Consider the following 25000-nt stretch of genomic DNA (forward strand, 5'->3'; position numbering starts at 1 on the left):
AAAGTCTTTAGTTCAATTAAAAGAATGAACGGGAAAAAAAAGACAATTTTTGGCAGCAAAATGAAGTCCTTTTTGCGCAGCCTTACCTCCAAAAAATAAATCTAAAGGTAAAATGCTTTTATATTTTGCTGTTGATGTCAAATTGATTGCTCAGAAAGGAAAGACAATGTTGGGTTTTATTGTTTTGGTCGTGACGTTGATAATTGTGAATAATCATTAAATCACAATGTTTATTCTCAATAATCGATACACTAACATTTGAGACCATGAAACTTAATGAATGTGTCTTCAAAAATGTCACCGTGAAGGACTTAAAATACAGAGTAGAAAGTACAGATTCCTGCTCTTAACTGTATGAAGTAAAAGTATCCACTGTGATAACTACAAATACTCATGTACTTTTTCACCTCAGGAAACTGCAGCTCACAGAAGTACACAGTCTCCTGCAGTGTGAGGTCAGCCTGACGTGGTCGGACAATAGTCTCTTGACACGATGAGCAGCAGCGGTCAGTGTCTCGGTCAGTGTCTCACCAGAGTCTCGGTGTGAAGGGACATGATCCACACAAAGTCCCAGTGAAAACCCCGGGCACTGGACTCTGCTTCGGTCACTGCATTGTCAGGCTCCTCCAGAAACACAACGATCAGGAGTCGTGACATCACCAGAGAGTCACGGCCAGAGCCTCAAAAGCTCCTCTGTTCAGTGAGACAGTCAGGCTGGTTTAAAACGTCTCAGAACTCATTATGGGCAGTTTGACCATTTCAAATCTTCCCTTTGTCTCTAAAATCCTTGGAAAAGTTGTAGTTAAACAGCTCTGTCGTCAGCCACAGGACAATAACTTATTTGAAGTTTTCCAGTCAGGGTTCAGAGCCCACCACAGCACTGAAACTGCACTAGTTAAAGTCACAAATGATTTGTTATTAGCCGCTGACGATGGACTGGTCTCAATCCTGGTTCTGTTGGACCTCAGCGCAGCGTTTGACACCATTGACCACAACATTCTACTGCAGAGGTTAGAATGTAGGTGTTGGAGGAACAGCCCTCAGCTGGTTTAAATCCTATCTATCTGATAGGTTCCAATTTGTTAATGTAAACCAGAGCTCCTCACCATGCTCTAAAGTTCTGTTTACTCTTTACATGCTGCAGTTAGGTAACATTATCAGAAAGCATGACATTAACTTTCACTGCTATGCAGACGACACTCAGCTGTATTTATCAATGAAACCGACCGATCAAGTAGACAGACTTAGTGCTTGTGTGAAGGATATAAAAACCTGGATGACACAATTATCTGCTTCTTAACCCTTGTGGTATTCCGAGGGTCGTTTAGCTTAGCCCTCTGTCCAGTGTGGCAAAACCAGACTAAACCATCTCATGTTTTTAAGAAAGCCAACAACGCCACTTGGGAGTTGGCCCAGGACCAGCTAAATATAAGGCACGTAGGTTCGTCGTGATAGGCAGAGACTTGAGGTTAGCAAAAATAAATGTTTATTTGTACATGGTCAATAAATTAATCGGACATTTCAGTTTGAATAAACTACGCATGGTTCAGTGTTCAGATCCAAGCAGGAAGGACACAACTGCAAGGCAAGAAGGCAGCAAGTAGAAGGCAACAAGGCAAGAAGACAAAGGCAGCAAGGCAAGGCGGCGACAGTGCACCCTAGCTCCATGGTTCAGATCTATAAAAGACAAAATGGTCACTAGAAAAACGTATCCGTGCATTTGTAACGTCTAGATTAGGACTACTGTAACTCCCTGCTCTCAGCGTGTGCTAAAAACACTATAAAAAGCTTTCAACTGGTTCAAAATGCAGCAGCAAGATTACTAACAGGAACTAAAAGAAGAGAGTATATTACGCCGGTGCTCGAGTCTCTTCACTGGCTCCTGTCGAGTTTAGAATCAAATTTAAAATCATCCTCTTGACTTACAAAGCCATAAATGACATGGCCCCATCCTACCTCAAAGATGCTATAGAACCATATCATCCAAACAGAGTGCTAAGCTCTCAAAATGCTGGCCTTCTGGTGGTCCCAAGAGTCTCTAAAAGCACAGTATGAGGTAGAGTGTTTAGCTACCAAGCTCCTGTGTTATGGAATCAGCTCCTGTCCATGTCAAAGAGGTGTCGGACCTCTTTGAAATCGCTTATGGTCAGGCCAGTTAGGAACAGAAATATAAACCTACAGTTTCAGCTACGCTGCCCTAGGAGCAAATGTGCTGGGGGAAGCATGGCAGCTTGAGCACTATCCTCTTCTTCTCTTCTATCAAATAATATTCAATATTTAATTCCACTTGCAAACTCTTCATTGCCTTTTATTTTTCTTTTCTCACTCCCTTCCATCCCCGAGGACCTGTGGACCCAGATGCTCCTCTCCTGGTGAAGCGGTCTCTACCCCATATGGACGGTCCTTCATCTGCCTGGAAGAGCTGGTTCTCCTCCTGAGTGGCTCCAGCTCCACTGTCTCCCTCGCATCCGCCTGTGAGTCAGACATCTCCTTCACGGTGGAACTCCTCCAGGTTTCCCAAGGTTTTTTGTGTTTTTTCCTGGCCGAGAAGGAGGGTCCTTTGGACATTGTTTAATCTGCTTTTTCACCTTCAGAGGCAACTGTTGTTGTAATTTGGGGCGTTACAAAAATACATTTAATTTGTTGTAAAATGGTCATCTATAAGACGTGAAAGTGTTGGTCACAATAGGTCTTGGACAAAGCTACATTTACACTCAAATCCCCAGGAGCGGTTTGACTCGTGCCTGAGGAGACGAGGCTCGCACTAGAGTCGGCTTTAAAGAACTAAAGGGCTTTTAACAGCTTTCACCGACTCCTCTGCATCATTTACTGACTATATTATTAAAGTGTTCTATAAAGACTATAAAACACAACATCTTCACATTGCATCTAATCTTCTGTACAAAACCGGCATTCAAACCATGTTAGGAAATAGATTTGATTTTGATTGTTGCAGTAGTTTAGCTGATCACATTCAAGCTCTAAAATGTTCTTGCTCCTGGACCAGTTTGAAGGGAAAAAATCAGCAGCTCAAACAAAGAAACATACATTTTTAAGTACTTTTATTTAAAATCTTTCAAAAACACAACTTTACAAACAGGCTAGAACTCAGTAATAAATTATTAAAAATTCACCTTTTATAAAAAAAAAAAAAAAAAAAACAGTCTGATCAAGCTTAAAAGAGTTGATTTAAAAAGTTAATAGGCGTATCAAAAATAAAGTGCAAAACAGTGGTTGGTTCCAGTGGTTGGTCAATGCGAGTCGTCCTCTGCGGCCGCCATGTCCCTGACCACGGCCGAGCTGAGCTGAGGGATCAGGGCCACCTTCATATGTTTACTGCTGGAGTATTTGTTCTTCACCGCCTGAAACAGAGAGGCAAACATCATTAAACAAGTCACTAAACACTGACCCTTAATGAGCCTAAGAAGGACTCACTTTGAACTTGCTCTTGCCGTCGTTGACCTGGACCACGTTCTTGGTGATGAGCTGCATGATGGGCCTGAGGTGCGCCTCGTCGTATGTGGAGTAGTGCTGCTGCGTGGGAGACTGAGAACAATGGGTCAGAAAATCATTTATATTTGACACCTGTGTGTGGCTCCAAACAGCAAACTAATTAAACATGTTTACTGTTACCATGGCGACAGGCTTGGCATCCACAAAAAGCAGATAAGAGCATAATTTACAATGTACACAAACGATGTAAATAAAGCACCATTTACAAGTCAATGAAAGAATACAGACCCAGGGCAGCTCTTGGAGCAGCAGCTGGGACAGACACAGAGCTGCAGCCGCAATCTCAGACGGACGAAAGTGAACCATGTCGTAGTCCAGCAGCGTCAGCTCCATCAGGTATTTGGCCAGAGTGTGTCTCTCCATATCAGCCTGAGAACAGAGGAGCAGAGACCGTTTAGACCCGAGCACAAACACACAATCACTCACTCACCTCACAATAACTCACACTGGCCACTTTGGACGCTCTCCGGAGGAAGTGCAGGGGCAGAGGGCGTCCCAGCTGGAACTTGATGCTCCGCAGCACCAGCTGCTCCATCTCCAGGATCTGGGCTTTGCTGAAGGCATCGTCTGTGATGTAGGCGAAGTCTCCCACCTCAGGAGCGAACATCTCCTCAAACTTACAGGCCACCAGCATGGCCGTCACCCCGGCCAGCTGCAGCTTCCTGCGCGACACCGGTTGCACCTGGAACAGAAGCTTACGTTAGCATTAGCACGTCCAGCGGACACTGCCCCGAGCGCAGAAGCTCACCTGCAGAAAGCGGTCGAGCACGGCCACAGTCAGATACAGAGTCTCCTGCAGCAGCTGGAACCTGGAGTGCACCTGGACCAGCCAGTCCACGAGCAGCGCCCTCATGCTGCCCGTGATCTCGTAGCCCTGCATGTAGTGCGGCCGCACGGGCTGCTGCTGCTCCAGCTCGTGCAGATATCTGTAGATGTCTTTGATGTAATGGGAACACAGCTCAGGCAGGTCAGAGTCCTGTTCATCCACATCCTCCACATCCTCCACTGTGAGCAGCACCTCAGAGAAGGCCTGGCACAGCTCGCTCTCCTCCTTCATGGTCATGGACACATCCAGCTGCGGGCCCTCGGGGGCCACAGTGGCCTCAGTGGCCGCTGGGACCACAGGGGCCTCCACAACCGGAGGCTGGACCTCAGGCCGCTTTGTCTTCAGGGCAGCAGCAGGTTTGGATTTTGTGGCTCCTCTCTGCACAGACAAGAGTATGATGCTGTGGTCACTTCAAAAAGCCTAATGTATGACAACGAGGGCTGAGAAAAGGTCCAGCTAAAGCTCAGAGCGTCATGTCGTTCACCTTAGGACCAGGACTGACCTTTGTGTTGACGGCTGCGGTGTTAAAGTTGGTGACTTCCCCCAGTGCTGCCCTCCTCGGCGCCGCGGCAGCAGCTTTGCCCAAACGCACAGGGTTTTCTGTGTCTCCAGGCTGAGAAACAAACACTTTTATTCACTAATGAGACGTTTGGCCACCTTTACATTGGTCCAAAAAGGATGTGTGACATGCCAAATGATTGTAGCTTCTGTTGAACAGGGGAAACGATTTATGAATTTACATGCAGTTTGTTTTGGGGCTCGAAAAGGTTTTTAAATTGTGCATTTCCTGAAGGGCTGCAAAAGGTTGATTAATCACAACTCATGGATTATAGAAATACAGCAGTTAACTAATGGAATAATCATTACCTGGACTAGACAGACGCGCCATGAACCGAGAGAAGGTTTTGTTATTCAGACGGAGCAGGAATCACACAGACAGGGGAAGTGTATACAATTTGTGTTTTTCACTAACACTATTGTTAATATTCTCCAACAGGACTTCCTTAAATTACTTTATCTGGGTATAATTTCACACAAATCTAACTCACAGGCCATTATACGTTCTAATCAACTAATCGATAAATGGAAGGGAGAATGGCTAGAATAAAGCGATGACCACAATTTTGGTCTCAGCCCTGATTTCCAGAATCTTCAAAAATAATAGTATTGAGCTGAAGGGGGCCTAAGTACTTCATTTGTTTATGTCCAACGTCAGAGCAAGTTCCTCTGTTGTTTGTGAATTCTGTTCATCGACAATGGCAATAAACATTTTCTGATTCTGATAAATGAACTATTGAGCTCTTGGGCTGTAAAACACAGGAAAAAGGCCAAAACCACTTCGTTCAGCCCAATTCAAAATACATTTTAATGGGCCGTTTAATACATTTTATTACGACTCCCTAAAGTGATATTGTCTTCAGGTTTGAAACAATCCGTCTTTTGCAGCAGCAGATTTCCGCCTGATGATGATTCAGACTTTCCTCTGCAGAGTTTGTTTTAACTTTAATAAAGTGACACCAGAAGCAGATGTTAAAAACACAGTTTCACGAGGAGTTCAGACACGAGTTTGTGCTCTGAAGGTTCAGGAGCAGCTTCAGTTTGGATTTGTCACGTTTGAGGGGAAACTCAGTCTTGAGTTTAACGGGACGAGCTTCTTTATCTTGGTTAGCCTGTAGCAGCTAACATTAGCATCACACACGGGCATTACAGGAAAAAACACATTAATATGGAAGAAATAAATCCTTTTCTACTCACCAGACCGCGCATCTCGAGAGACGTCATGTTCCCAACAGTGTTTGGAGACAAAATCCCAGAATGAAGCTTTAAAACGAGCGGTGTTTGCGTTAAAAGTAAGATTTGAGCACGTAAACAACGTGAATCTAAGGACGCTGTGCGAGTTCAAATAATGACGTGAAATCTGATTGGCTCTTAAGATTAAAAGGACGGAGCTGATTGGTGGAAAGTGTTATACCTTCTAAAGACACGCCCATATCCTTTTTATGATCATTCTGGTTTGTTGCTAGGCCTTAATTTGTTTGAGATGAATATTTGTCTTTAATATGCAAATATTCATGGGGTTAAATTTTTTGTTTACAACATTGAGGACTTTTTCCCCGTATTTAAGAAAGTTTAAAATAGTTCAAATATCTACTGTCACCAAAGCATGTTCCTAGTCCGTGAATTTTGTTCACTGATAGAAAACCTTTTGTTTCTGTAATATCTCATTCTAAAATCCAGGTACTTTAGCATTTTAAAATTCACTTAATTTAGTAAAAAGACAAATATACACAAGAAAATAATTTGTTGCATCGATGCAAACATGAATGCAGCCATTTTCATTTTTCTCAAATGCATAGGACAAACTGAGAAAGAAACATGGGTAGATTAAAAAAAATAAATGTATATACACTCCAGGAATAGTTTGGCTGCTGTAATAAATTGGGATCCAGAAGAAAAAAATAAATAAAATAAAAACTAAAAAAGAAAGCACTGACCAATGACTAAACCATCACTGACCAGTCTCCTGTTCATCCAGAGAAAAACAGGATGCACTTATATTATACACTGTAGATACATCTTTGAACAATGAAACTGCATGATGCATAACAAATAAACCAGGAAACTACAAGTATAAAACATATGAACCCACTTTCATACAGTGAAATCAAACCCATCACATTGGACAAAAACTATTTCACCCATTTAAGTTTGAAAAACAGTGTGATAGAATTTGAGCCTCATCCACTGCACCAGATGCTATCATTTTTTACCGTACACACTGGTTTAGAAGATTACTCAACATTTCGATCTTTTATTGTATCATCTCCAACTAGACGCAAGTTGCCATGCTAAGTGAATAAGTCCAGAAGACAACGGAACACTCCTGGATGAATGCGGGATTACACAGACATGTTTCCAATTTGGCATTTCTGCCAAACATTTGCTTCTTGGACGTGGAATTCATGACAAACACCATGTTGTCAAGTGTCATGAGGTTTAAGGGAAAGACTTAAAAAGTTAAAAACAGTCTTTTAAAAAGCACATCAGTCAAAAATAAAGTGCAAAACAGTGGTTGGTTCCAGTGGTTGGTCAATGCGAGTCGTCCTCTGCGGCCGCCATGTCCCTGACCACGGCCGAGCTGAGCTGAGGGATCAGGGCCACCTTCATATGTTTACTGCTGGAGTATTTGTTCTTCACCGCCTGAAACAGAGAGGCAAACATCATTAAACAAGTCACTAAACACTGACCCTTAATGAGCCTAAGAAGGACTCACTTTGAACTTGCTCTTGCCGTCGTTGACCTGGACCACGTTCTTGGTGATGAGCTGCATGATGGGCCTGAGGTGCGCCTCGTCGTATGTGGAGTAGTGCTGCTGCGTGGGAGACTGAGAACAATGGGTCAGAAAATCATTTATATTTGACACCTGTGTGTGGCTCCAAACAGCAAACTAATTAAACATGTTTACTGTTACCATGGCGACAGGCTTGGCATCCACAAAAAGCAGATAAGAGCATAATTTACAATGTACACAAACGATGTAAATAAAGCACCATTTACAAGTCAATGAAAGAATACAGACCCAGGGCAGCTCTTGGAGCAGCAGCTGGGACAGACACAGAGCTGCAGCCGCAATCTCAGACGGACGAAAGTGAACCATGTCGTAGTCCAGCAGCGTCAGCTCCATCAGGTATTTGGCCAGAGTGTGTCTCTCCATATCAGCCTGAGAACAGAGGAGCAGAGACCGTTTAGACCCGAGCACAAACACACAATCACTCCCTCACCTCACAATAACTCACACTGGCCACTTTGGACGCTCTCCGGAGGAAGTGCAGGGGCAGAGGGCGTCCCAGCTGGAACTTGATGCTCCGCAGCACCAGCTGCTCCATCTCCAGGATCTGGGCTTTGCTGAAGGCATCGTCTGTGATGTAGGCGAAGTCTCCCACCTCAGGAGCGAACATCTCCTCAAACTTACAGGCCACCAGCATGGCCGTCACCCCGGCCAGCTGCAGCTTCCTGTGCGGCACCGGTTGCACCTGGAACAGAAGCTTACGTTAGCATTAGCACGTCCAGCGGACACAGCCCCGAGCGCAGAAGCTCACCTGCAGAAAGCGGTCGAGCACGGCCACAGTCAGATACAGAGTCTCCTGCAGCAGCTGGAACCTGGAGTGCACCTGGACCAGCCAGTCCACGAGCAGCGCCCTCATGCTGCCCGTGATCTCGTAGCCCTGCATGTAGTGCGGCCGCACGGGCTGCTGCTGCTCCAGCTCGTGCAGATATCTGTAGATGTCTTTGATGTAATGGGAACACAGCTCAGGCAGGTCAGAGTCCTGTTCATCCACATCCTCCACTGTGAGCAGCACCTCAGAGAAGGCCTGGCACAGCTCGCTCTCCTCCTTCATGGTCATGGATACATCCAGCTGCGGGCCCTCGGGGGCCACAGTGGCCTCAGTGGCCGCTGGGACCACAGGGGCCTTCACAACCGGAGGCTGGATCTCAGGCCGCTTTGTCTTCAGGGCAGCAGCAGGTTTGGATTTAGTGGCTCCTCTCTGGGAATAATATTATATTTCAGCGTTCATAAATCAAATTGTGATCTCTACAAAGTACTCTCCAATGCACAACAGTGAGACCTTAAACCCCAACTGTTAACATTTTAATGACCATGAATGAGACATTCAAATCTAGGAGAGATGTGTTTAATAATTGAATGGGTCCCGAGCAAAAGCGCTGCATCGCCATAAGTGAAGCTAAAACGGAGTGAGCTTTCACCACAGACGCTCTTGTGGCTCACACGTGGGCCAGGTACAGGGTCAGGTCCACGGTCAGATCCGGGACTGACCTTTGTGTTGACGGCTGCGGTGTGGAAGTTGGTGACTTCCCCCAGTGCTGCTCTCCTCGGCCCCGCGGCAGCAGCTTTGCCCAAACGCACGGGGTTTTCGTCGGCTCCAGGCTGAGAAACAGGACGGACATTTACAAAGTAGAAAGATCCACATTAAGTGAGCCAACACATGCTAGCCATTGTGCTAGCATTAGCATACACTTCCCAAAACAAAACATAAATAAAATACTTTATTTACAAGTGCACCGACCTCCAGAGAAGCCATTTTAACACAGACAGCGGAACAAATGTGAATCAACACGAATATCAGCCGTAAAAGAGCAGCGTTTGCGTTAAAAGTGAAGGTTAGCGCAGGTAAACAAGTGACTAACGACACTCCGGGAATTCAAATACTGAGACGTGAAATCTGATTGGCTGCGGAGATGAGGAGAACGACGCTGATTGGTTAAGAATGTTTGCGTCGTGACGCACAGAGCGACGTCTAGTCTACAGGTAAACGTCAACAAATCTGGTTATTTTAAGTCTTTATCATTCATATTCATAAGCCAAGTGTATTTCCTTTCAGTACTGTGCATTGTTCTGTTATCATAAGTATTCTATGGATTTTACATTGTTTCTCATGTATTTACATATAATTATTTTAAATAATCTAATGTGAGCCGTTCTGACATTAGTGATACCATTCATTCTGGGTGTAATTGACCTCATGTTTTTGGACATTTATGGCCATGGGTCGGTTATTAAGACACGTTACAGAGGAAATTAAAGAGTTTAGTTCGGTCTTCAAGGGGCTTTTGTAAATGTGTTAGACTTCATATTTTCATAAAGCAGATGCAATAACAAAATTATGTATGCAAATCCGCTCCTCGCTGCAGCCTGTGTTTGTAATGTCAGGTCTAATCCTAATCTGATGCTGTGTCTCCTTCAAACATAGAGTCAGGGATTATTTCTGAGAACATCGAATCGGCCCATTTCACCACATTATTTTACCTTCATAAGAATGTGCACGGCTGAAGAGCTCTGATGTCAGCCCTGAAACACAATACAACTAGTTCTGGTTAATATGTTTTAGATTAGAACATACTTTATTTTAGTAATTTGTTTTCATTTAATTTAATCTTTGTTGAGCCTCATTGAGACTTTTAGCACAAAGGGAAAGTCTATTTCATTTATTACACGATCTTCTGTTTAAGACTATATTCTATGAGGGTTTTCACACTGTATGAACCTTTTTCAGTTCCTGGTACTTTTTAAAGAAAAATCCCAGTCCCCATTTGACGCACTTGAACACATTAACTTTAGAGGGAAATGTTTCATTAATGTTCTGATCCACAAGAGAAATAACTTGGACAAAGTAACTTAATGTAAATAACTATAAATAATTGTGTTTGATTGATTTGATATTTAAGTGCAACAGCTTTTAAGCACTTTTACAGTGCTCAAAATGAGTTTGATGAAGGAAAAATACTTTTTTTAATTTTTCTGTGGTAGGACTGGGCGATATTGACCAAAATTAATATTCCAAAGACGATATTCAGAAGATGTTTTATCAGTCCAACAGAAATGTGTTGAAACACGTCTTTAAATGTAATAGAAAATGTAAATATAATTTTAATATAATACAAATGTGACATTTCTTTAAAAAATAATCACAAAAGTGCAGAAATGTCCCCTTATATCGTCCATAACCACATCATTTTTAATTTTTATCTTTAATCTGCTTTTTGTTGCATTTTTTACTATAAATATAATCAATATTCAAACCTTCAGAACGACATTCACCCAATATTATCAAAATGTTGATATATTGTCCACGTCTACTTCATGGAGTAGTTTTGAAAGTTACAGATCGCTTTAACGTCAAATCCATCATAAACGTTAAAATGTGCCAGTCGACTTTTCTTGTAATTAAAAACACACACGGATCAATATTTAGACAAATGTCAGTGAATAAAAGGCTTTTCAAAAACCAAGAGTCACAAAGAAATTTTATGTAGTTTTCAAGTATTCAAAACTGTTAAATAAGTACATGATTTAAATTCTCTTTTTACATCGTTTTCCAACTAAAATAATCCGCACGCTATTCACAAGTGGGACAGTGTGTTTTGTGTGTGTCGACGGCGGTTTACGGGGTTCTACACACACGTCTGGAAACGAAAAGACGAGTGACTGCTGCTGGTGATGCTAACGCTTGGAACACGAGGGGGAAAAGAACGACTCAAACCGGCTGATCCCAAAAACTGCTGAAGTGATAAACGGGAAATCTGGACCACGGGAAATGCTAAGATTCATCGCAGCGCCGGGGGGAAAGTGCAGACACGTTGACGCTCGCGGGGTTTTCTCAAAGTCAAGTTCACGTCCGTTTTTCCCCAAAGAATGAAGGTTTAATGCTTGTGTTCAACAAATGTCCAAAACGCGGTGGTTTTCGGTCCAAAAAACGTGCAAAATGTTGTAATAACTCAGCAGTTTATGGGCCTGTCCCGATAATGCTACAGGAAATTGCAGTAAATCCTTAGTTTAAATAAATAGCAGACACTAGAGAAGTACTAACGTGTTTTCACTTTAATACTCGTTTAGTATCTATAATAAATGAGTCGCAGAATTTACATTTTGACCCTCTACAGCTAAAATGTGATCATTCATTGTAATTATTGTGACAGAAACAGATCAGTTGTTGTTAGATTAGCCCAGAGGAAGCTTTTAAATGTTTAATGTACCTTTTTATTTTGAGTCAGTGGGAAAAAAGAACGGGAAATCTCATAGTTGAAGTTTGAGTTTGTAGTTTTCTGAGACTTTCGGACAAAAATAACCAGTGAACGATGTGTAAACTTGTAACTGGGGAAAAACAGGGCTTTGTTTGAGTGGATTTTGCGTCTATAGAATCCTCCGCAGAATGGCATCAAAACGGATCAATCGGATCAAGAAGCGCAGGTCGCTTCTCCACAGATCTGACCTGTAACTTGGCCGTCTCGTCTCCTGCACTTCACAAACGTATCGACGTTGCAATAACACCATCTGCCTCCATCGGACAGAAATGTGCCGTTTTAGAGATGAAAACATTGAAAAAAGGCAGATTTTATTCAAGATTGTTTTAAATTAACCTCAATTTTGTTTGTTAAATTTCTAAATTAACCTCAATTTCACAACATTGTTGACTAAAACATTGAACCGTGAACACATTTTTACAAAACTGAAATGATTGCGTCTTCAAACATCGCAATCATCTCGATATATGGCAGCGATTTACAGCCATAATCTCTACAATGACCAATATCGCGCAGCTCTAATGGAGACGGGCACGTTTAATGCCATAGTGCGGAACATTCCGGGCAAAGCGACGACTGTTCTACATCACGCCGACTCTGAATCTCAGGAATAAAGTGGTAGCAGTGACAGTACTTACAAATAGCACCAAACAGTGACTCGAATGTGAACATAAAAAGAAAAGAGTCACTCGACATTTGCATAAAAAAGTGTGATTCTGTCCAGTTTTCCCGTTTATTACTTCGAACAGAAAACAAACAAAGTTGAATTCGAAAAAAGCGTCGGATCTGGAAAAGCACCTTGCCATGTTTTCATTATGCATAAAAGAAAAGATCAGGTAGTTCAAAACTGCCTTAACTAACAAACAAAAGTATTGACAAAACTAAAATAAAACTGGTCCGTTTTAACCAGAATAAAAACAAAAGTCGAAACGATGTGAAACTAAATAAGAGTAAAACTGCTTTTTTTAGCCCTGTATTTATTTATCTTTTTGGCAGATTTGACCCTGCTCTTGGGGTTTAAACTGTCAATACTGGATTTTCTCTAGAAATGTGTTCCAGACATAAATTAATATCTTTTACAAATAAAACCCTAACAAAAACAGCTGAAACTGACAAATTTAGACCAAAAAATTAAATAAAAATTGCTACAAACTGCCACTTTCTAAGGAACACTACGTACATTTTCTCGTGTGTTCGCCAACTGCTCGTCTCCATGGAGATATTACTGCTTCCCCAGGAATGTCCCACGCCAAGGCATTAAACTTACTTTGTTACATGTCAGATCTGTGAAGAGGCGAGCCCACGTTTTTGAAAAATAAAAACAGCCGTGACTTTAGAGACGTTTCATGCCGTAGAGTGGAACGTTCCGGGCAAAGCAATGACATCTCCATGGACACGACAAGCACCAAAAAGCTCCGCAGTGCAGCTTTAATAACACCACAGCAATAATTAGAAAATGGCAGCAGCGACTTCGACTCGACTTTGCGAATGCATTTTTGGACCTTTTGTGTTTCGTCGATTGTGAACGGGGGAAAAAACGAGACAGAAACAGCTTGAACGGTCCACGAGACAAAGATAATCAGCAAAACTGTACATTTTCTACAATACCCAAGTCCATCGTGTGAGAATATCAAGTGCATTTGTTTTAAAGGAAGAGTTGAACTTAAAAATCAGTTCAACGGCGAGTGAATTTTGAGCTCAAAAATGGTAAAATCTCTCCTGAAAAGTTCAATTTACCAAAACGTAATAAACTAATGCACAGCTTTATTTGTATTTTAACTGCAATTTATCATTGTTATTTTTCCATCAATTTAGTTGTTACTTAGTCATTTTTTTGAAGCTGAAAATTAATAAAGTCAGTTTTTTTGCTTCCGTTTATAAAGTTCACCATAAACTTAAACTTATAGAGTTTAAGTTTATGGTCATTTTAATATTGAATTTGTGTGAAAATCTTTGGTAAAATGTATGGGATTTGTACATATTTTATCCACCCGCCGTTGAGTCGCATTTTCTTATTTGAGTCGAGACTAAAAAGGTCCACTACATGAAAGTTATTTGGTGAAATGTGCATTAATACATCGATAATTAAAAAAAAACCTTTCAAATTCTTAAGGGCTTTTTCCAAACTTTATGATTGTTCAAACGGTTTCAAAATATAGGGATGTGCCAGTATTTTGTACAGTGAAGGTCTGAGATATTTATTTTCATTTACTTTATTCATTTTTAAAAGTAGTAAGTGAAAGTGTTCTGGTTCAGAGTAACAAAAAGGAGCAATAAAAAGACTTAAAAGAACAAAAATCCAATTCAAAATCTTAATAAAAATAAAGAAGTGCATTTTATTCAATTATTCAATTGAACAATACCTTAACTACTTTAATAATAATAATAATTCAAATATTAAACTGAAGTGTTGAGAAAAGTATAAAGAAACTTCAAAAATGTTAAAAAATATATATTTTGACAATTTAAATTCATAAATAATATAGTGTTTGCTCCTTTAAACGGTTAATCCAAACTCAGACTCATCTTTCCACTTTCTACTCAAAAGGAAACACATTTAAATGGGACAAAAATCTGCCAAAACCCAAACCGACCTTCGAACTACAGAACGAAAAAAATAGATTTAGGAATTTGTTCAAGTCAACCTCTCCCTTTAGCAACAATGATTTTTTTTCCAGGAAGTTTTTAATTTACTTCTTTTACATCAACAAACGATGTTGATTAGCGAGTGATCTTTATTTACAGAAAAACACAGGAAGCACCACAAACGGGAACGTCTCTGAGGGAAAACCACTTCAACTAAAAACACAAAAAAGCTGATTTCAGTTTCAGTTTGTGGATTTGATCGACTTCTGACAAGTTTAAACCACTGTTCCCGTCTTAATCTGCCAGTAATTTGAAAATCTGAGTCATTACATTTATCCATTTGGACCTAGATGTTTCTTTGTTTCGTTGATTAGATCAGACTAGTTTCAACATGTTCTGAACTCAAGATAAATCATCCGCCTGAATAATCAAATCAATTACAATTAACAAGAAAAAGAAACTTCATGAACAGATAATTTAGCCTGAAAAATATCCTGAAACTAGGAACTAATCTTAAAATCAAACACATCTAGGTTTAATAAACAATTCCTTATTTAAGTCTGGAAATTTTTAGTTTAATTGACTTATTTTCAGTCCCTTTTGAAGACATTTTAAAGATATTTCCAGGTGGTTTCAATTCAAGCTAAATCTGTCAGTGGAATACACAAAACATGCACAAACAAAACAAAATTCGCAAGAAATATCTTAAACTCAAATGCTCTCTGCTCAATAAATTAAAAAAATAACTAAATGATTCAAAGCTACAAAACAGTTTTAGAGCTGGTTTAAGTAAATAAAGTGTAATCTTGTGAGTTGAAGTCATGTTCCCTCGTGAAACGTTCCCATTCTGCAGTGAGCTTATGCATTGAGCCTCAGGGACTGCTCTTCTCTCCTCGTGGAGGAGATATCTATGGTCATGGAGTCTTTGCCCACGATCAGACGAAGGCGTTTCGCGGGAGGAAGCGGAATGAAATCATCCTCAAACTCTGTGTCGAAATAATCATCGTCCTCGTCGTCGTCCTCGTCGTCGTCGTCCGATGAAGGCTCTCCCATCACCTTTGGGGGGCGGTGTGCTCCGTTTCGCGGCTCCACACTTTGAGAAATGTCCCCGTTATAGGGCATTTGGTCGGGTTTGGTGGTGTGTGTCGCCCGCCGCGCCTCCTCCGTTCCTTTCAGCTGGATTTTTAGCTTGGTGGAGTTACTGTGCACCACGGGAGCGTAGCCGTTATTGAGTCTGGACACGTACGAGCTGCCTTTGTCCTTGTTGTCCCGGTCCTTGCTCAGTTTGATGCTGATTTTGCTGGAAGAGGAGGAGGAGGCGGAGCTAGCGTCTTTGGGTTCGTTGGTTTTGCTGCTGTTGCTGTCCCTCCGCCGGCGCAGCGTGAGCTTGGGCAGCCCCGTGCTGTTCTCCAGAATGAGCTGAGCGTCGTAGCGCGTGATCCTCCGCTTCTTCTTGCCCTTATCCGGCGAGCCCGATTTCCTCTTGTCTCGCCGCAGCGATTTGGACACAGCGTTGTAATCCCGGTGTGCGTCCGCGTAGCTCAGCAGCACGTTGTTGCCGTCGCAGTCCGAAAAGCCGGCGTTGCTCCCCGACAGCGGCGTCAGGGTCTCGTCGTAGTCCTCGCACTTTATCGTCCGCTCCGGTCGCAGCAAAGTCATGCGTTTCTGCCGCGCGCATCGGCTACGGCTGCACCCTGTTCCGACCGGAGACAAACTCGCCCCCTGGTGGTGCTGCAGGTACTCCTCCATGTCGGCCGGTTCGCTCTTAATCACCACGCCGCTGGGGACAGAGCAGTCTAAACCGTCCTCCTTACCTTCCTGGTTCTTAAGCGTCCGCGCCGACCTCCGAGTTCTATACGTGGAGCTGCCCTCGCCGCCCTGCACGCCGCCGTTTTCCTTGGCGGCGTGTCGCGTCAGGCAGCCACGCTGGCCCGACACGTGCGGCGCGATTTCCTGCCCGTCCTTCTCCTTCTTGACGGAGACGTTTTTACATTGCGTGGTGGTCTTTGCGTCCCTGAGCGCCCTTTGCGTGTCCCTCCTCCGGCTGCGCAGCTGCACTCTGCTGAGCGAGGGCCGCGGCTGGGAGGTTTTCAGTCTCTTTGGTACCCTGTTATTGGTAACTCGACCTTGTTTGGAGCATGAGGTAGAAAGGGATCTGGTTTGAGTCCTGTTTTTGTATTTCAGACCAGATGAAGACGACCTTCTTCTGGCAGCTGCGGAGAGAGAAGAAAGGAGTTCATATTTCAGCGTTCAAGACTGTGGAGTGTCTCAAAAATTTGGAAATGATTATTTTTTTTATTCAGCCATGGATGATGAGAAGAGCCATGTTTTCATATATTGTACTTACATGTTTCGTTAATCAGAAGCATTTTTATTCATCCCCAAGAGGAGATATTTTACAGATAATTCTACTTGGATAAGCGGCGAAACGTATTCACAAACGAGGCACGATTTGGGGAAAAACTGACTGTTCAAACAATGCGATTGAAAACACAAATAATGAAATAGTGCTTTGAACTAAAATGGAATAAAATAATCACAGATGTTTGTACAGATCTAAATTACAGGGTGAGCAGACTTTATGAAGAGTAAGAAAGGAGTAAAAAAAAATTTCAGCCTTTATGATATGCTAAATTGTGTCAACGCAAATTTCAATTTGTATTCAATTCCAAATAATCTTGCTTAAAGCTTTAATTAATCACGCTTACAACAGTTGTACAGGTTGGTTTGGCGGTTTTGAATTTTTGTTTCTAGGTTTTTTTTTTACACTTTCTCTCACACATTCATTAAAATGTAAAATGAGTAATAGAAGTGCTAAAAACAGTTGGTCATCTAAAAACAATGCTTTGGTTCTCAAATGAAGGTCCAGGGCTTCACAAAAAGAGGTACAGACTAGACTGCGATGGCTGAACTGACTGAAGACAGAATCAAAACAAACATTAGATCAGATGTTTTTTTTTCAAATACACACATACATCAGATGGATGTGGTGATTTGATCAATATACTGTAAACATCCAAACAATAACCAATAATCCTCACTTTGGGGTGGGATAATGCCAAAATAAACCTACATTTATTAGGCACATTAAAATTACATTTAAAGGCCAAATTGTCGTCTACCCGGACGACAATTTGGCCTTTTTTCCTGTGGTCTTCACCTGTGTGCGTGTTGTTTTCCTGAGTCTCTGCGTCGGTGTGCGAGCCCACAGAGTGACTGTCCGAGCCTCCTCCTCCCTTCTCGCCGAGCTTCTTCAGTCGGTTCAGGCGCTTGTCCGTCTCCCGCAGACCGTACTTACTGTTGATGACCGGCACCTCCACAGGAAGTCCCGCCCGCGACTTGAACGCCCCCATCCCACGCCTACGCAGCACAAAGAGGAGAAGGTGTGTTTATAGTTTATCGAGCACTCAATTCACTTCTGAAAGCAGGAATTAAAATATTCATCTCTCTAGGGGCAGCAGCAACAAACATTTATTTTTTTCAATTATTTGTTATTATTTCTACACTGTGACTGATTGATCCGTCTTGAAGTCCATCTGAAGGTTCTTTGGAACCAGTGGTAATTATTTATCATAGTTTTACTTCCGTTTAGTTGTAGATTAAGACATTTTGAAAACTTAAGTTTAAAATGACAAAGTAGGGCTGAATCCCTCTGTGATGTCATCAATGTGCAACGTGCCATTGAAAACAAAGACAAAATAAAGGTGTAATATAGTATTACTGTGTGTCATATCGTAACTGTTGTCTTATGTATTTTGGCTCTTGTTTACAGTCTGGTAGCTAGGTAACAGCTGTGGAATGTCATTAACCAAGTCAAACAGCTTCAATCTGACATTTCTCCAGCTTCATTTTACAGTTTTGCAAATGTATTGCAGTCGTTGCCGTTGTGACCTTTCCGATCATTGTGATGGATGATACGTTTCAGAGTACACACCTCTCACACGTGTAGCATTCGCAAAACTCATTATTCTCGCCGAAGAAGCCGTCGCCGTAGTAACAGGAGATCTCTTCGCCCGGCTCAATGTCCCTCAGGACCTTCACACAGGCCGTGTCGCGACCTGTCGACACAAACTGAACAGAACCAGTGCGAGTAAGAGGCTGGCAGTGGTACAAAAAAAATGTGTTTTATAATATGTTTTAAGGATGCGCCGAACCATATTTTACAGCTCTGATACTGAAAAAAATGTTCTCAAGAGCAGTCAATACCATTATAAAATACAAATATCTGAATTTGTACTCACATTACAGTAAATTTACAACAGAAAAGATTGTTTAAATAAACTATTTTTTAAACATTAAAATGAGTATCAGGCCAAAATGTTCCGGGTTGAAATAGTTTGTACACGTTTGAGTTCTCCACATGGCTAACCTGAGTATCGGCTCAGTATCGCACAAAAGGGAATCGATACCCGGCCCGTGGACTTTTCCAGAATCTGCAGTGACGTCGGTGCATCCTTAATTATGTTCAGACGCGTTGCACTTACCTTGCAGTTTGGTCGACAATCTGAAAAAACAAAGATTGACCAGATTAAAACCAACCTCTGAAGTCTAAAAACGCAATCACTCTTATCATACGTGCAAACAATCTCCAGTTAAATCTCGACCCAGAAAACAAACATTTGTCAAGCCAAATTCAAGTCAAATTAAAAAACTTCACTTTAAACTTTTTAAATTCACAAACGCAAATGTAATTTCACTTGTTCTGGCTCGTTTGACGTCTCGATTAGAGGCCGTTTCAACTTGAAAAAACTCAAACCCGTAAACTGTAAAAGCCCCGTTCACACACTCAAACCAAAACATGTTTGAACTAAGCCAGAACTGATTCCCCTGCATTTTATATCTGTAAATCACCAGGACTAAAGCAGGAACAGCTATGTGTGAATGAAGACAGAAGATTTCCAGTATCGGTACCAGTTTCTTTTGGTTACAAGCTTGGTTTCCATGGTTACGCTCAATGAAACTGGCTTTATTCACACATGCTCCCTGCTTTAGTCCTGGTGAAACTTACTTGTGCCTGGGGTTCGACTGATGCCTTATATTTTTATTCTTATTGTTTACAATCAAACAACCATTTTAAACCCGTGTATAGTTTTTCCTGAGGCCGTTGTCGTACCGTGGTTGATGAAGGCGGCCGGCCCGAGCCACAGCTGCGCGCAGTTCTTCCTGGTGGAGTACATGACGCTGAAGTCGTTCTCCCCGTGACGCAGCAGCTGGTTCTCCTCGCTCTCCGACAGCTCCGCGATGCAGCCGACCAGGTACTCCATCTTATCGTTCCTCTTCCTGGAAACACAACACCTCGTCCCTTTAGACTCGTCTGCATCCAGGGTTTGAGGAGGAGCTGTGGGAAGCTACGCGAGTGCACCTTTTCCATGAGAAACAGGAACGATTATTTTGGTCATTTAGCAAATTCTCTGTTGAATAATTGATTTGTTGTTTGGTTCGCTAAATGTCTGTGTATACGAGATTTAAAGTGATGTCTCGTGAGAACATCTTCATTAGAGTATGGGAAACACGTTTCCCATGTCATTTTGGGGACATTATTGCTCTGGCCGAGTCGTGGTACCTCTTCTCTCAGTTGGTGCATAGGTCAGAAAATTATTATTTGAATAATAATTGAAATAATAATATTTCCAATAATGAGTAAGTTATCTTATCAAACTCTAACTCCAGACATGCAGAAATGTGCTCGCAATATAATAAAAACATCAACGACACACATTCTCTCAAATTCATACAAAATGTGTGTCCTTTCAAGACACATTCTGAACTGTGTCATTACCATAGAATATCTGCTCTTCTTAACTCCAGTGGCCCACCTTTTCCAGACCCGCGGTTGAACTGGATCCACGTTCTTACCATTCTTTCGTTGCCACGATTTTCGCTCCGTTTTGCTCCGACGAGTATCTGTTGCAAGGGAGGATTTCAAAGCCGCTGTCCTGGGCAAACATTCGCAAGTAGACGAAAACCTGTGGAGGAGGAACGGGCCGTTTAGTTTAGACCAAATATGAATTACTACTAATACTACTTTGAGGTGGGAGAGAAAAAAATTATATCACAATTGTTGTTTAGAGATATACAAAATTAGAATATCAAGTATACATTCTATTTAACTTAAAAGTGATATTTCTGCTCTTTTGTGAATTTTATTGTCCAATTTTATGGTTTATTTGTGCAATACTTCAACAAAGACATTTACACACACATTTTAGCAAATTCCTGATGGACTGTTAAAATATCATCTGAATACTGTAATTGAAGTTACACAAAAAAACTGTTGTCATTAATGCTCACCTGTAATACTTCTACTACGCCTTTCTGCTCATTTATCAGCGGTAAAACTAAATATGGAAATCTGGTCGGAAATTGGTGTTTTGTGACAGATCCGAGTTATTAGAGGACAAGTTTTATAATAAGAAGGGGTTCGATCTCAGCTCCTTTAGTACTGTACATCAAGGACACTTGGGTAAACGTAAAAGGTTCATATTCCTTACATGTTGTTTGAAGAGTTTTTCTTGAGCCTTGGTTTTATGGAGAGGCAGGTTTCGAGCCCAGTCTCCGGTCGTCAGGGCCCGAAATGCCTTCTCCAGGTTGTCGTGTTTCTTGAAGCGCTCGATGATTTCCTTCAGCTCCTCTTGTCTCCCTTTAACAGGGCGAAACCTGAGGAAAAAACATAATTTATCCAACACAAACGACATTTCAGACGTTCACTGCCAATGATCTGGTGCAATCTTTTAGACACAAGGCCCAATAAAAGAGATTGGATCTTCTCACATTCACTTTTCTGAGCCGAAGTGTTGCTGCTGTGGTCGATGACCAATATTTGCTGATACTGACGATATGATTTCAAAATCCAGAGCAAGGCCGACAAATGTTTATAGTAAGGTTTACAAATGAACTTAAAAACAAAAACTGATATAATATGTTTTTTTAGCCTACGTTCTCTTCCATTTTACCCTATTCAAAGACAAATCTGATGCACTGAGGCCAAACTGGAAATACTGCTGAAATACCGTTTAATAAAAACCGAGGATCACTTCCTGGACCTCATGACCTCAGCAGGTGGAACGGGCAGTTTTGGACAGCGTACAAACCTGGTGTTCATTTTGTGAGTCTGAAAGCCCAGGTAAGGGTCCAGGATGAGGCCGGTGGTCAGGTCATCGTTCTCACACAGCTCTTTGGCAGTCATCCCTGAGGAGGGCACATAGCGCCGCTCCGACTCCAGGCTGGCTGCAGTGAACCCTGAAACAAAAGGCGTGTTAAAAGTCAAATCTAATATTAAAATATACACATTTCTTACAGTCTTCCTCGTGTCACGTCATCAAGACTAATCATAGATCATGTTTAGTGTTTACTTGAGTGTCCTGAAAGCTGCTATACACGTTTGTTCTGCCATAAAGGGTGCGGTCACACTTGTTAATTGGTCTTGTTGTTATTTGGTGAACGTGCAAGAGCGAACGCACCTTTATTTATTAAAAATGTATTATTGTAGTGGGGACGATATAGATCAGAAACACCATGAGATCCTTACGGTTTGTGTAAGGTTTTGATATTGAGTTTATTAAAAGATTGGACATCTAAGACTTTACTTTTATTTATTTTAGAACTTGAGATGGGATACTTTTTGACACAATTTAAGAAAAATGTAAGAAAAATGTATGTGCCTTCAACAGAGACTAAGTCAAGGTTAATATTAAGACTTACTAAGAAAAGTTAAGAATAAAAATGCCTTATTTAACATTTTAAAATCATAACCTTGATACACATTAATAATTTTGCAATATATTGTGCCGCCCTAATACTTACATTAAAAAATAAATATATTTCTGTTCTATAAAAGGTCAAAATAAAGTGAATGATGCTGAAGTGTCATTGTCTGTGGAAAAGGACTGATGACATATTGACTTTACAACTCCAAAGCGATAAATAAAGGTGTTCCTGGTCCTAAACTCACTCCGGCTACATCTGCGGCTCCTCTGCAGGGACTTGCTGTGGCGCAGAGAGCTCTTTTGGGTATGGGAGCTGCTCACGGGCGTCTCGCTGGTCAACTTGGTCCCGTGTCGTCTGCCATTTAAGACCATGTTCTTGGATTCGCCCAGCCACTTCATGCCCACAAGCCTCCGGGTCCAGGTGCATTTAGTCTCCGAGGTGAGAGAACGCGCTCAAGTGGGGAAGACGGGGGTCTGTGTGAGAAACCTGCAAACAAACGAGCGTTGAAGTTTTAAAATTAATTTATAACCAGACTAATGGCTTCTAGCGAGAGAGTACAGTTTAGATAACAATTATTTAAATAGTCTTGTGATTATTTTAGTTGTCGATTATACAAGGTTATTCTGATTTTAATTCAATTTATTTCTGTAATGCCCAAAATCACTAGAGCAGTGGGCATCTCACTACATTTTTATATATCAATAAAAACATTATATTTGTATAGTAAATGTATTGTTTTTTTAAGCGGGTTTAGCTGTTAAAACAAGACAGATCTAGTATTTGTTTCTTAATATGATACTGATTGCAGCCCTAAATGTTACTCAAGTACGTTAGCATTACCACCTTAACTGCCAATTCTGCAAATATCTATGCTCAACACATCCTGAGGAGTCTCCTGCACTCTTCTATAACACAGTGGATCTCCTGTGACAAGCTGATGAATATTGTAATTGCATTGATGAAGAGGCGTAAACGAGGCTCGGCTCGAGTCAAAGGTGGAGTTACAGCGCCGCTTAGTGGTAACCCAAAATAACGTTTAATGCCGCTGTCAGGTACAACAACAGCAGCAGCAGCAGCGTCGAAGTTATAAATTATTCTGAATATGTAAATGCATTGCACGTAGTTGTCAAAGTTTATCAGCTATTTTACTTTCTTATTGCTTCAACGCAACAAACAAACACGAGCCAAAATGTGCCGCACTGTTACAAATCTACGGGGTAGATCCAGAAACAGGACTTCAGGTGGGAATAAATAAAAGACAGTGAAGCCAGGATCCACCGGACACTGCAGACGGCACAGTTTCGGCCCGGTGGGGTCGTGTTTGGCCCGTGTCCACCTCCAGTGCCTCAGCTGCGGACCACAGAGCCTCTATTCAGCGGACACCGGTTCAGGCTCCGGGGCTCAAACACACCGTTTAACCCCCGCAGACCACCTCACCGGGCCGTGCACTGACTTACATCTGCAAATAAAAGGAGAATGAGGCACGAAACAGCACAGAAGTGTCGTCATTTGTCCGAGGTGTGGCTGTCTATGGTTTAAACTCCATATTTAAAGCGACGTGCTGCGGATGTCAATACTGCAACAAATGACACTGGTGCTGCCGTGAACCGTGCCCGTTTTAAAACATGTGTCCGCAAACACCTCGATACGGCTGTACGCGAAAGAATAAACATTGACGTGTTGTACTTTCTTTTTGTTTTCCCTTGATATCATCTAACTGAACTTCAATGCTAATGCTAACTTAGCTCGACTCAGCGACGCCGATTTACAACATTAAACGCCCCGGGAAACTGTGGCGTTTAAAATCAGGTTTAATAGAAGCAGAATTGTGATTTCCACTTGTCCATATTTAAAAAATGCAAGAAGATTCTACATAAATACGTGATTGTCTACGCACCTGCATAGCCTTGATCCTCATGCTAAGCTAACAATGCTAACAGTTAGCTCATGGCAGTGAAGCCTTCAGCAAATCTGTTTATGAGCACAACAAAAGTTATTCCGGTGCCACAAACTCACAGAGCCGCACTTTAAGCACTTAACAGAGGAATAAAATATGGAATAACTGTGCAAATACTGGGCTATTTGCAGCAGAATCTATGTCTAAACTGAGAGCATTTTCACGCGTTAAATGCCTCGGGAAGACAAACCAAACCACTCCGCCGTATCAGATACTTACAAGGTGTTTTTGTAAAGATAAACGCAGAGCAAAGTGGCGGATCTTAAAAAAATATTCCCGCATTGGCACACAAGCATTTACAAAAATATCAGAGGAAACACATTTTTTTTTCGGAAATTAACATTAAAATTCAAGATGGCGGCCTAGCACGGGAGCGAGCGAGAGAAAGGCGCAGCTCGGCCATGTCCGAGAAAATAGATCCAAAACACACGGGAAAATGTCGTTCATTGAGGTCAAAGTGTGGATGAACACAACAGTCCGGGACCGGTGAAGACTTCAAACCAACACGACACTACAACTGTTGAATAACAGTTTAGAATGAAGTCTTAAATCGTTGCGTTCGCCGTGCGCAGCGGCTCCTCGGATGGAGACGAAAGTAGCGCCGCATAAACAAACGTCTTTACGCTTGTTCCAAAAACACACACGGCCGAAGAGTGGCTCCCGAGGACAAGGAACGGAGGAAAGTCATGCATTTAAACACATTTTAACACATTTAAACACATTTACGGCACAGAAGCAGCAGCACGTAGCCCCCTATTTATACTTCTTAATTGAGGTACATTTTTGGGGGATCTAATTTTGCAAAAGCG

At 41.9% G+C, this 25000-nt stretch overlaps 3 protein-coding genes across 5 annotated transcripts; all 3 read right to left on the reverse strand.

Moving 5' to 3' along the window:
• Positions 1–3231: 3231 nt before the first annotated feature.
• Positions 3232–9497, reverse strand: LOC140381229 (G2/mitotic-specific cyclin-B2-like). 2 transcript variants are annotated; one of them, XM_072465266.1, is made up of 7 exons: positions 9415–9497; positions 4842–4952; positions 4262–4717; positions 3959–4195; positions 3742–3882; positions 3436–3546; positions 3232–3362 (listed from the first exon to the last, which is right to left on the reverse strand). In XM_072465266.1, exons 1-7 carry the CDS (start codon positions 9439–9441, stop codon positions 3252–3254), a joined length of 1194 nt encoding a protein of 397 aa, XP_072321367.1. In that variant the 5' UTR covers positions 9442–9497; the 3' UTR covers positions 3232–3251. The 2 variants fall into 2 exon arrangements, with proteins under 2 accessions (XP_072321367.1, XP_072321366.1); XM_072465265.1 differs by lacking the exon at positions 9415–9497 and adding an exon at positions 6095–6170.
• Positions 7406–9507, reverse strand: LOC140381230 (G2/mitotic-specific cyclin-B2-like). The gene is made up of 7 exons (XM_072465267.1): positions 9415–9507; positions 9177–9287; positions 8440–8886; positions 8137–8373; positions 7920–8060; positions 7614–7724; positions 7406–7540 (listed from the first exon to the last, which is right to left on the reverse strand). The coding sequence occupies exons 1-7, from the start codon at positions 9439–9441 to the stop codon at positions 7430–7432; spliced, it is 1185 nt and encodes a 394-aa protein (XP_072321368.1). The 5' UTR covers positions 9442–9507; the 3' UTR covers positions 7406–7429.
• A 5151-nt stretch (positions 9508–14658) lies between these two features.
• On the reverse strand, positions 14659–24783 carry kmt5b (lysine methyltransferase 5B). 2 transcript variants are annotated; one of them, XM_072465256.1, is made up of 11 exons: positions 24411–24783; positions 24132–24205; positions 22479–22720; positions 21619–21766; positions 21019–21184; positions 20384–20493; positions 19641–19807; positions 19012–19031; positions 18462–18598; positions 17688–17887; positions 14659–16740 (listed from the first exon to the last, which is right to left on the reverse strand). In XM_072465256.1, exons 3-11 carry the CDS (start codon positions 22630–22632, stop codon positions 15386–15388), a joined length of 2457 nt encoding a protein of 818 aa, XP_072321357.1. In that variant the 5' UTR covers positions 22633–22720; positions 24132–24205; positions 24411–24783; the 3' UTR covers positions 14659–15385. The 2 variants fall into 2 exon arrangements, with proteins under 2 accessions (XP_072321357.1, XP_072321356.1); XM_072465255.1 differs by lacking the exon at positions 24132–24205.
• Positions 24784–25000: the final 217 nt, after the last annotated feature.

Source organism: Eucyclogobius newberryi, unplaced genomic scaffold (assembly GCF_026437365.1).
Source record: "Eucyclogobius newberryi isolate DKJ021-1_F unplaced genomic scaffold, fEucNew1.0.hap1 SCAF_5, whole genome shotgun sequence".
Classification (NCBI taxonomy): Eukaryota; Metazoa; Chordata; class Actinopteri; order Gobiiformes; family Gobiidae; genus Eucyclogobius; species Eucyclogobius newberryi.

What these genes read in the sequence shown, in the direction of transcription:
- LOC140381229 (XM_072465266.1), bottom strand. Translation starts at nt 9,441, where the DNA reads ATGGCTTCTCTGGAGGTCGGTGCACTT. An exon ending in CCGCAGCCGTCAACACAAAG is followed by an intron (nt 4,718 to 4,841) that starts GTCAGTCCTGGT and finishes TTGTCTGTGCAG; the next exon opens with AGAGGAGCCACAAAATCCAA. An exon ending in GAGCGTCCAAAGTGGCCAGT is followed by an intron (nt 3,883 to 3,958) that starts GTGAGTTATTGT and finishes CTCTGTTCTCAG; the next exon opens with GCTGATATGGAGAGACACAC.
- LOC140381230 (XM_072465267.1), bottom strand. Translation starts at nt 9,441, where the DNA reads ATGGCTTCTCTGGAGGTCGGTGCACTT. An exon ending in CTCTGGAGGTCGGTGCACTT is followed by an intron (nt 9,288 to 9,414) that starts GTAAATAAAGTA and finishes CCTGTTTCTCAG; the next exon opens with CCTGGAGCCGACGAAAACCC. An exon ending in TGCTCGACCGCTTTCTGCAG is followed by an intron (nt 8,374 to 8,439) that starts GTGAGCTTCTGC and finishes CTTCTGTTCCAG; the next exon opens with GTGCAACCGGTGCCGCACAG.
- kmt5b (XM_072465255.1), bottom strand. Translation starts at nt 22,632, where the DNA reads ATGAAGTGGCTGGGCGAATCCAAGAACATGGTCTTAAATGGCAGACGA. An exon ending in ACTCACAAAATGAACACCAG is followed by an intron (nt 21,185 to 21,618) that starts GTTTGTACGCTG and finishes TTTTTTCCTCAG; the next exon opens with GTTTCGCCCTGTTAAAGGGA. An exon ending in GGCCGCCTTCATCAACCACG is followed by an intron (nt 19,032 to 19,640) that starts GTACGACAACGG and finishes TTGTTTTTTCAG; the next exon opens with ATTGTCGACCAAACTGCAAG.